Here is a 12,154-nt window from a genome sequence, read left to right as displayed (position 1 = left end):
AGCCCCAGTGATGTACTCTCTCTTCCTCCCTCCCTCTTGCTCGCACACTCTTTGGTGTGTGTCTCTCTCTCTCTCACCCACACACACACAGCCACACACACACACGTGGGGAACCTGAGTTGTAAAGAAGCCATTTTGGCCAGATTGCAGTCTGCCTTTGAGTCAAAGACACACACTAGCCCATTGAAACTATGTGCTGTTAGAATGTGTTAGTCATGCCGTTTGGTTCAGCCACACTGTACATAGAACCACATGTTTGAGGGTTGGCAATAGTGCCTAATAAGTAGCTGACTCTTACAATGAAAATAAATAAGGTACAGGTTGACTTGGAGCAAACATCTGAGAGATGTGATAAGCAGGATAGCAGGAATGGAGACATTTGGAACTGCCTGCCCTGCAGTTCTCAGAATCACCACCTGCAGGCGCACTAAACATAAGAAAGCTGTACATAATGTGTTGGCACATTATTGTACACATTATTTTGCTGTTGGTTTTGACTGTGCCTTGAAGTTTAACTGTAGGCTATGTCCAATCTAGCAGGGTTATGCAGTTGCATGGGCGTGTCAATTAAAAAGTAAATTAGGCTGAGTGTGTGACATTTCATGCTGGTTGCATGTACAGGTTGTCTACAGCAAATACTCAATCATTTCTGAGACCATTGGCATTGTTCCTCCAAAACGACCATGATCTAGGCCTTGTTGTCTTTTTATTATAGGCCTACTTGTAACAGTGTTGTTGATGCTTTCATAGACCCATTAATAATTTTCAGTGGAGAAAAAAAAACATTTTTTTATTAAAAGAGTATCTTTATCATATAAATAAGACAATTGATATCTCTCCGATATGGGATTCCTATAATGCCTCATATGGAAGAGGCGGGGATGAAACAGGGCGTTGCTTCCGGTTCATGGAATTGCAGTCTGGAGGGAAAGAATACTCGAACGGCTGAACGAGTGTAACAAGGGAAAAATCTTAACGGACGAGGGCTAAACTACCATATTCATGTTTTCAGATTGATTACCTCGTGTTCACGGAAAATTTCGCATAGATTTAGGAGGTAAGGAAAATGGACTGTCCTGTCTTTGCAGTAAACATCTTGCTGCTAGCTAGCCTACCCGGCTGTGCACCGTTTTGAATGGGAACAGCCAGAGCCATGAATAAAATCTGCACTTGCGTCATAATAGCTCACTGACGGTGGTCTATGCTCCAAATTCTAGACGGTAGCATCTTAATGTAAATTCCTAAACATCTTTGTCATTCATTTACTAGACACCGCTGTAGCAAGTCATTATTAACCGCAAAATGTTCCTCCCGGGTGGGCAGCTGCCTTTGGAAATTATTGCTAATGAATTGCACATAAGGAAGTAGCTAGCATTTTTGCTTGCCACACAATGCATGGCTATTGTCCCCCTTTAGATTATAGAATGAAGAGTAGCCTGCTATGTAATGACTATGATCAAATGTGTTGGTTTATTAATACACTGTACTTACATGTCTACTCTGATCAATCATCAATAACCTGTATTAATCAGAGACATGCATGGAGATGACGGCAGCCTACAGGACCCAGCCATCTAGCTAATAGCTAGCTACATTGCTGAGCTACCTAGCTGCATACTCTGGCAGACAATGATGTGTCCAATGATAGGCATCAATGATGCCCAGTCTAATAGCTAGCTAGGCCATAAACGTTTTATAGATGCCACTGGTGGGGTTGTCACATTTCAAAGACTATAGTTATCAGTCTGTCTACTGCACCTCAACTGTTCTTAACCGGAAAATAAGCATGTGGCATACCTTAGTCTGACCAACATTTTAATCATTTTGAACACGAATGCAATATTTTCGTTATAATGTGTCCTGAAGTCGACCTCACAATACCTAGCACCTACAATAGCAAATGGTTTGCATTATTGGTCATGTCACTTTTGCTTGCTCTAGTGGAGTAGTTATTTTCCCGAGAAGGCAGGGAATTTAAGCTACAGGGTTATTGCATGTTGATGGATCAGTTTATATGGGTGAAGTTGGACAGTCATTCATCTATCAGGGGTGAGAAGATAATATATAGTATATGCCATGTAGCAGATGCTTTTAGCCAAAGCGATTTAGTCATCCATGCATTTATTTTTGTAAGGGTGATCCATGGCCACCATGCTCTACCAACTGAGCCACACAGGACCGATATATATGATTGACTTCTGTTTAGCAGCAGAGTATGTATGAGTCTAAAAGTTGCTGACATAACTGTCAATGCTGTATGTTGTGTATAGTAAGGATTTATGTATGACCCTTCCATTCCAGTTACAGCTGCAACTAACTCTGTAAGAAGAAGACTGGGTGATTCCATATCTCTAATTGAACTACAGTGAAAGATGCCGCACACTCAGTAAAAGGAGTACGTAGACCAAAGGTTCATTATGGGTATGATCTTTAAGTTGGAGTGGTGCTACCCCAGACTCAGTCCTTTTTGTGCCATGCTGCTCTCTGTAAAGTAGGTCATTGTGTTGAGAGAAATTAGGCATGCGAGGCATGGAGCACATCTTGTTGAATGGTTCATGTGTGTGAGAGGAGAGCCTATCCAGAATGAATCATTAGGGCTGAAACTAGTAATGGAACGAAATGTTCTGTTTGTCAAACCCTGCATGTCCTTCTCTGGCTGCATCGTGCGGTTGTAGTGATGCAAGCTGTGGTCATATAGCGTATGTCCTGTACCCAAGGCTTCGACCCAGGAGAGTATTTGTCCCAGGAGAGATGGCCTTGCTGTGCTAATGCCTGTTCCCGCTTCAAAAGAGATCGATGTGTGACTAGGAGAGTCCATTCAGGACAAATTAAGGATAGCCTATGTGTAGGCTAATATGATTTATAGGAAATATAGTGTTGCTATACAGTGGGCTCCAAAATTACTGGCACCCCTGACTAGAGGTCGACCGATTTATGATTTTTCAACTCCGATTATTGGAGGACCATAAAAGCCGATACCGATTAATCGGACGATTTTTATTTATTTATTTGTAATAATGACAATTACAACAAGACTGAATGAACACTTATTTTAACTTAATATAATACATCAATAAAATCAATTTAGCCTCAAGTAAATAATGAAACATGTTCAATTTGGTTTAAATAATGCAAAAACAAAGTGTTGGAGAAGAAAGTAAAAGTGCAATATGTTCCATGTTCCTTGCGCAGAACATGAGAACATATGAAAAATGGTGGTTCCTTTTAACATAAGTCTTCAATATTCCCAGGTAAGAAGTTTTAGGTTGTAGTTATTATAGGACTATTTCCCTCTATACCATTTGTATTTCATTAACCTTTGACTATTGGATGTTCTTATAGGCACTTTAGTATTGCCAGTGTAACAGTATACAGTGCCTTGCGAAAGTATTCGGCCCCCTTGAACTTTGCGACCTTTTGCCACATTTCAGGCTTCAAACATAAAGATATAAAACTGTATTTTTTTGTGAAGAATCAACAACAAGTGGGACACAATCATGAAGTGGAACGACATTTATTGGATATTTCAAACTTTTTTAACAAATCAAAAACTGAAAAATTGGGCGTGCAAAATTATTCATCCCCCTTAAGTTAATACTTTGTAGCGCCACCTTTTGCTGCGATTACAGCTGTAAGTCGCTTGGGGTATGTCTATCAGTTTTGCACATCGAGAGACTGACATTTTTTCCCATTCCTCCATGCAAAACAGCTCGAGCTCAGTGAGGTTGGATGGAGAGCATTTGTGAACAGCAGTTTTCAGTTCTTTCCACAGATTCTCGATTGGATTCAGGTCTGGACTTTGACTTGGCCATTCTAACAGCTGGATATGTTTATTATTGAACCATTCCATTGTAGATTTTGCTTTATGTTTTGGATCATTGTCTTGTTGGAAGACAAATCTCCGTCCCAGTCTCAGGTCTTTTGCAGACTCCATCAGGTTTTCTTCCAGAATGGTCCTGTATTTGGCTCCATCCATCTTCCCATCAATTTTAACCATCTTCCCTGTCCCTGCTGAAGAAAAGCAGGCCCAAACCATGATGCTGCCACCACCATGTTTGACAGTGGGGATGGTGTGTTCAGGGTGATGAGCTGTGTTGCTTTTACGCCAAACATAACGTTTTGCATTGTTGCCAAAAAGTTCAATTTTGGTTTCATCTGACCAGAGCACCTTCTTCCACATGTTTGGTGTGTCTCCCAGGTGGCTTGTGGCAAACTTTAAACAACACTTTTTATGGATATCTTTAAGAAATGGCTTTCTTCTTGCCACTCTTCCATAAAGGCCAGATTTGTGCAATATACGACTGATTGTTGTCCTATGGACAGAGTCTCCCACCTCAGCTGTAGATCTCTGCAGTTCATCCAGAGTGATCATGGGCCTCTTGGCTGCATCTCTGATCAGTCTTCTCCTTGTATGAGCTGAAAGTTTAGAGGGACGGCCAGGTCTTGGTAGATTTGCAGTGGTCTGATACTCCTTCCATTTCAATAATATTGCTTGCGCAGTGCTCCTTGGGATGTTTAAAGCTTGGGAAATCTTTTTGTATCCAAATCCGGCTTTAAACTTCTTCACAACAGTATCTCCGACCTGCCTGGTGTGTTCCTTGTTCTTCATGATGCTCTCTGCGATTTTGACGGACCTCTGAGACTATCACAGTGCAGGTGCATTTATACGGAGACTTGATTAAACACAGGTGGATTGTATTTATCATCATTAGTCATTTAGGTCAACATTGGATCATTCAGAGATCCTCACTGAACTTCTGGAGAGAGTTTGCTGCACTGAAAGTAAAGGGGCTGAATACTTTTGCACGCCCAATTTTTCAGTTTTTGATTTGTTAAAAAAGTTTGAAATATCCAATAAATGTCGTTCCACTTCATGATTGTGTCCCACTTGTTGTTGATTCTTCACAAAAAAATACAGTTTTATATCTTTATGTTTGAAGCCTGAAATGTGGCAAAAGGTTGCAAAGTTCAAGGGGGCCGAATACTTTCGCACGGCACTGTAGCTTCCGTCCCTCTCCTCGCTCCTCCCTGGGCTCAAACCAGCAACACAACGACAATTAGCGCGCGCTAACTAGCTAGCCATTTCACTTCGGTTACACCAGCCTCATCTCGGGAGTTGATAGGCTTGAAGTCATAAACAGCGCAATGCTTGACGCACCACGAAGAGCTGCTGACAAAACGCACGAAAGTGCTGTTTGAATTAATGTTTACGCGCCTGCTTCTGCCTACCACCGCTCAGTCAGATACTTGTATGCTCAGTCCGATTATATGCAACGCAGGACACACTAGATAATATCTAGTAATATAATCAACCATGTGTAGTTAACTAGTGATTATGATTGATTGTTTTTTATAAGATGAGTTTAATGCTAGGTAGTAACTTACCTTGGCTTACTGCATTCGCGTAACAGGCAGCCTCCTTGTGGAGTGCAACGAGAGAGAGGCAGGTCGTTATTGTGTTGGACTAGTTAATGTTGCAAGATTGGATCCCCCGAGCTGACAAGGTGAAAATCTGTCATCTGCCCCTGAACAAGGCAGTTAACCCACTGTTCCTAGGCCGTCATTGAAAATAAGAATGTGTTCTTAACTGACTTTCCTAGTTAAATAAAGGTGTAAAAAAAAAAAAAAAATGATTGGAAAATCGATTTCCGATTATGAAAACTTTTCGATTGGATTGAGGTCCGGCGACTGAGATGGCCATGGCAGAACTTTAATTTTGTTGTCACAGAACCATTTTTGTGTGGATGTTGAGGTATGTTTCAGGTCATTGTCTTGTTGGAAAGTCCACCTTACGGCCAAGTCCCAGCCTTCTGGCAGAGACAACCAGATTGTCAGCCAAAATTGCCTGATACTTGGTGGAATTCATTATGCCTGTCTTAACCAGTGCCCCTGGACCTCTGGAATTAAAACAGCCCCAAAACATCACTGACCCCCCTCCATATTTCACCGTGGGTATGAGGTGCCTCCCCTTGTATGCATCTCTGTTTCGACGCCAAACATGCTGATGCTGTATCTGACCAAAACGTTCAGTTTTGGTCTCATCTGACCGGAGCACCTTCTTCCAGTCATAATTTAAATGACGTTTGTCAAACTCCAAGCGCTTGCGTCTGTGTCTTGGGGTCAGAAAGGGCTTTCTTCTGGCAACCCTTCCACAGAGCCTGTGAGGTGGTGTCTGATGGTGCTTTTTGAAACCTGGTGACCCCAAGACGCCACCAGGGCCTGCAATTCTTTCACAGTGATTCTTGGGGATTTTGTTGCTTCTCTCACTATCCTCCTCCCTATCCTGGGGGGCAAAATGCATTTGCGTCCTCTACCCGTGAGGTTTTCAACTGTTCCATATCTTTTTAATTTTTTAATAATTGCCCTGACAGTGCTCAGTGGTATATTCAATCATTTGTGGATCTTCTTGTAGCCATTACCAGATTTATGAAGGTCTATGACCATCGGTCTCTTTTTGAACTGCTAGTTCTTTTGTTTTCTTCATGTTGTTGGATGACAGCGTTATATTGCATGTGTGTTACCTCTTTTTTATACCCTAGTGAAACAGGAAGTGATGTAATGGCTCAATATAGTTCCTTAAAACTTAGATAAACTTAAGTAAGTGGAATTTAATTAGTGGTTTAATTTTGGTAGATGTTATTTACAAAAATCTTTAAGGTTGCCATTAATTGTGAAACCTTGATTTGGAGGACATTGATTTTTAATTAAATCAATAAATTATTTTGGTTGGTTCCATTGAAACATTAATAAAGTACAGTATTTCTCACATGTTGGTATTTAGAGTTTATCTCTATAATTATATTGTTTATATTTGTTTAAGCATTGTTTGTGCATTGCCAGTCAGGGGTGCCAGTAATTTTGGAGCCCACTGTAGATGCAGATGTTTCTGTCACTGGCCCCATTTCATCAAAAAGATGCAAACCCATTGACCTGAGACAGGCTTGGTTGATCTCAGTCAGAAGAAGAATGTAAACGCCGTAGCTCTAGCTGTCATTCACACGTGTGTGAGAGCGGACGGCCCAGCGACACATGTACCAGCTCCTTGTATAATGAAAATTACCTTGACTGAAAGGCCATCTCTTCCCTCAGCATGTAGTTTACTGACTTTCATCCGTCTCTTTCACCACAGGGACGACTTCTGTGTTATTAAGATCAGGACTGTTTCTGTCTGTCCTACCATTCAAAATACGGAGCTCAGAGCTCCTAACAACAATCTATGAGATTATGTCAGGTCAAATGATAGGCTATTTACTACATTCTGGCAGTCCTTGCGAGATTGCAAGGTCATCAGTGAACATTCTGAATAGATATTGAAGGTAGCAGAACGTGAGTTAATAGTGCAAGTACATAGAATGACTGACTGGCATGCCTATTCTTATAGCCTGGTCTATTATCACTGTCTACCATGCACATTGTGACCACTATATGGGCTAAAGGAAAGATACAACTTCTGCATCCACTTCCTGTGAAGGAAACTAAGCAGGAAACCATCAGTCATCAAAAAACAACATCCCATATGAAGGATGGTGGGAGGATCAAAATTCATTGAATGCCAATTGCCAGCAATAGTGAGTTTCGGCCTAGGTGGCATGTTGGCAAGAATGCCAACTGCACACAGTATCTCCTCAAGATTATCCACCAGGTCAAGGGGGTGTCAAGTACAAAGTTTTAGTGCACACTGCTTGTGATACTTGATGACGTGAAAGGTCTCTGAGTCTGAGCTAAAGGCCCTGAGTGGAACATAGCCCATAAGCATCAGTTCTATTACTGCCTGTCCTGGCTCAGCCCTGGCTGATTTCACAGTACTGTACTGTGGCTATGCACCGCATTCTGTTGGTGGCTATGGGAGACACAAGGAAGCCTTTGATGCTAACCCGTAATTGATTAAGCTCTTCCTGCAACAGGGGCAGTCAGCTCTTCTGATGGGAGCCTGCTCCCTGTGAGGCGTGATGGGAATCTATCATTGTTGTTATGGAAACAGAGCTATACGCTAGCTAGACAGAGCTCTCGTGGGACTTTGTTTGTGGCCAGCTTACACCAACATGAGCTTGCCAAAGTGAACATTGGGCAATGTGAATAAAGGCTGCCTAAGTAGGCTAATAAGAAGGGCGGTGGATGAGATGCAAAGTTTTCTCAAAATACATATTAGGCTAATGCTTTCTAGGTTCATGGTTCATACACACAAACTCAGCCATCACCTCATTTGATCAGATGCACAGAAAAGTAGACATCTAAAAGTCTGCCTCTATTCTGACTGGGAGCCAGCTCTGCCATTTAGGCTTGATCCAGTTTAGATAAGCTGTGTTCTTCCATTTAAGGCAGAGATGGGGATATAACTAACTTTATGTCCGAGTCAATGACCATGTCCTGGAGTGGCTTCACATCAACTGAGCCTTTGTTTGGGCAGTGACCACACCAATATTTGTTTTCAGTGTAGAGTGTGTCTAAAGAGAGTGTGAAGTTTTATATTTGTATATACACTACATTACCAAAAGCATGCGGACACCTGTTCGTCGAACATCTCATTCCAAAATCATGGGCATTAATATGGAGTTGGTCCCCACTTTGCTGCCCCAATGACATTCTAGATGAAACTAATCATCTAGAATGTCATTTTATCTTGTAGTGTTAAGATTTCCCGTCACTGGAACTAAGGGGCCGACAGTAGCCTGAACCATGAACAACAGCCCCAGCCCATTATTCCTCCTTCACCAAACTTTACAGTTGGCACTAAGTATTCGGAAAGGTAGCGTTCTCCTGGCATCCGCCAAACTCCGATTCGTTCATCGGACTGCCAGATGGTGAAGCGTGATTCGTCACTCCAGAACACGTTTCCACTGCTCCAGAGTCCAAAGGCAGAGCTTTGCACCACTCCAGCCAAAGCTTGGCATTACGTGCGGCTTGTGTGCGGCTGCTCGTACATGGAACCCCATTTCATGAAGCTCCCAACAAACGGTTAATGTGCCAATGTTGCTTCCAGAGACCGTTTGGAATTCGGGAGTGAGTGTTGCCACCGAGAACATTATTTTTTACGTGCTATGTGCTTCAGCACTCGGTGGTCCCGTTCTGTGAGCTTGTGTGGCCTACCACTTCGCGGCTGAGCTGTTGTTGCTTCTAGACGTTTCCACTTCACAATAACCGCACTTGTAGCTTTAGCAGGGCAGATATTTGACAAACTGACTTGTTGGAAAGGTGGCATCCTATGACGGTGCCATGTTGAAAGTCACTGAGCTCTTCAGTAAGGCCATTCTACTGCCAATGTTTGTCTATGGAGATTTTATACACCTGTCAGCAACGGGTGTGGCTGAAATAGCCGAATTCACTAATTGGAAGGGGTGTCCACATTCACTATATATACAAAAGTATCTTGATTAAGTTCTGGGGGAGATTTGAGGAAAGATACTAACGAGACTAGCAAAGTCTCCACCCCCCTCCTAAACAGAAGCCAAATTTCAGTCATGTCAATGGGCCAAATTTCCCGTCCGGAACAAAGTTCATTGTTCATCATCGCATCCCACAGTCTGACAGACGCTATGATACCATTTATGTAACGTGCATCTGTCCATAAGAGATTAGTAACCCCATTCTAGCATCTGTCTGACATCTCTCCCTCTCTCCCTGTCTCTCCTCCTGATGACAGATATGTTCAGGCGAGTGGTGCGAGCGAGTAAGTTCCGTCATGTCTTTGGCCAGGCAGTGAAGAACGACCAGTGCTATGACGACATCCGCGTCTCCCGGGTCACATGGGACAGCTCCTTCTGTGCCGTCAACCCCAAATTTGTCGCCATCATCATCGAGGCCAGTGGGGGCGGAGCCTTCCTCGTCCTCCCTCTGCTTAAGGTGAGTGTGTCACTGTCGGCCAACCAGGCAGCGTCGTGGCTCCTCCTGTCTCATTGCTCTTGGAACACTTCCTCTCACTGTTGGCCTATATCTCAGTATTAGTTACATTCAGTCGCTCCGTTCTGTTTCAGTATGATTTTGATTATTTGTTATTTCCTAAGGATTTGATTGCAGAGGTCTTTCTTGAAATGGCTCATTCCTATCACTTCAACTAAATTAGATTACAATGATATTTTACTATTCCGGATATGTATATGCCAATCGAATTTTGTTGGTCCAACAATGTATACAGAACGTGAGGGTGTGCTGTAGTATCTTACTGCAAAAAGGCTCGCCCACCTCTTTCAGGTTTTCTGACCCTATGGAAGACCAACAACTTCTGGACAGTAGTGCTACACGCTGAATGGATTTTAGGTCAAATGTCTAGGTGGTTTAAATTTGGTGAAAGAAAATTGAATTTGAAAGAAGCTTCCTATGCCCGGGATTGATCAGTGTGACAAGAGAGCCGGTGTATGTGTATAGGGGAGTTGTGTGAACAGCCAACAGCAATTGTCTGTCTCCACTCTCCTTTCTCTCTCCCCTCCCTCTATTCAGTACCCAAGAGCTTGCTGCTGCTGCTGTCAGCAGATTTGACCATATATGGAAGTCCAGCACTTTGCATGTCAGGCTGCCTACAGGACCATTTCCTGTCTCTCTCCCGATTGGCTGACGGAAATGTGTGTTGCCTAGAGGATTCTGGGACATGGGTGTTAAAAATGTAGGGGCAAACTCTACATTCAAATATATAAAGCAGAATCACTTATATTGAAGAGTGTCATATTGATGTTGTAATCAAATATCGATTTGCATCATTTGTTCAGGAAAACATGTTTGAGTTTAAAGGGATAGTTCACCCAAATTACAAAATGACATTTAGTTTCCTTGCCCTGTTTAAACAGTCTATGGACAAGGTATGACGGGGGGGGTGAAATAGTCTAACATGCGCACTACTGCAGCGCACAACTCAAACAGCGCTGTGTTGCCTACTGTAGCTGCTGGCAAAGTAATTCAAAGCCTATACTTTATCACTTTCCAGTGTTTCTATTTTTGCCATGTAATGTTATTAAAACTAAATCAGACGGCCTCATAGTAGAATTGTTTACCTAGTCGACTTGTTGTTGTGTGTTCTATGCGACATCTGGTCTAATATGTTTTAATAATTTATACACAATTTTTACCAACATTTTTTTGGGGCTCTTTTCTGGTGGTGGAAATTATATTTTTGATCAGCGCCATTTTATTTTCATACATTTTGGAGTAGAATGTCCTTCTTAAAAAGTCACCAGAACTGACCTTCACCAGAACTCAGTCCTTCTACATAAAAATGATCCCCGGGAGCACCCCGCACCCCCTGAGCAGGGGACTGGAATTGGTCAACTCCCAGTTTAATACATGTACAAAATTATCCTCTTCCCCAAAATGCATAATGGTCATAACTTTCTTACGTTAAAGGGGAGGTTAACTTGGCCCCAGACAATCGATCTGAGATCGACTTAAGTTTCAGTCATGGGATTTTTTTTACCCCTGGTTTTAGCATTTGTGGCACAAATCCCATTCATGGGACCAATATTCACATTTTTCGCGCATCATGTTCAAAAAATTAGAAAGTATCTCAAGTTGATTGTGACGCTCACAAAAGTCACCTGTGCTACATATACACAAGCAGCCCAATTCTGATATTTTCCCCCAATAATTAGTCGTTTGACCGATCACCTCAGATCTTTTTCAGAGCTGATCTGATTTATCAAAAGACCAATTTAGTGAAAAAAAAGATCAGAATTCAGCTGCCTGTGTAACGCATGATTAAACATGATTGGCTAAAAATGCTAATATCGGTCCCATGACTTGAATGGGATTTGTGCCACAAATGCTAAAACGTTAGCATTTGGAAACCGTGCCAGCCACTTATAGTAACAAACACCATAGACAAGCAATCAATCACATTTATTTTAATCAGTATGGTTGTTGTAAAGGCATTTGCATTACATGCATTCACGCCCTCTTGTTACACTTGCCTCACTGACCCTAGAGTACTGGATGGGATGCAATTACTCTAGTCCACTTGGTTAATTAGCTTACATGATCATATATTTCCTTCATCCCCCTTAAAGAGACTGGTAACTGCTTCATTGCTTAAAGGGGCACTACGAGATTCTGACATTTCAGCCATTTTAATCTTTTTAAGTGGTGAGCCAACATGTTTTCAGCCATTTTTATGTCCATGTGGTCAAAACTCATTTTACTCATGGCTCTCTTGTCCCTCTGCAGTAGACAT

At 42.2% G+C, this 12,154-nt stretch overlaps 1 protein-coding gene across 1 annotated transcript; it reads left to right on the top strand.

The window, feature by feature from the left end:
- Positions 1-933: 933 nt before the first annotated feature.
- Positions 934-10,960, top strand: cor1c (Coronin-1C). The gene is given in 3 exon segments (NM_001165181.1): positions 934-1,057; positions 9,641-9,840; positions 10,435-10,960. Coding segments are annotated over 2 exon segments (237 nt in total). The 5' UTR covers positions 934-1,057; positions 9,641-9,642; the 3' UTR covers positions 10,474-10,960.
- The last annotated feature ends 1,194 nt before the right edge of the window (positions 10,961-12,154 follow it).

The sequence above is a fragment of the Oncorhynchus mykiss genome, chromosome 5 (assembly GCF_057628025.1).
Source record: "Oncorhynchus mykiss isolate SJ-2025 chromosome 5, ASM5762802v1, whole genome shotgun sequence".
Classification (NCBI taxonomy): Eukaryota; Metazoa; Chordata; class Actinopteri; order Salmoniformes; family Salmonidae; genus Oncorhynchus; species Oncorhynchus mykiss.
The sequence above is the reverse complement of the archived record's forward strand: the minus strand, read 5'-3'. Positions and strand labels throughout refer to the sequence as shown.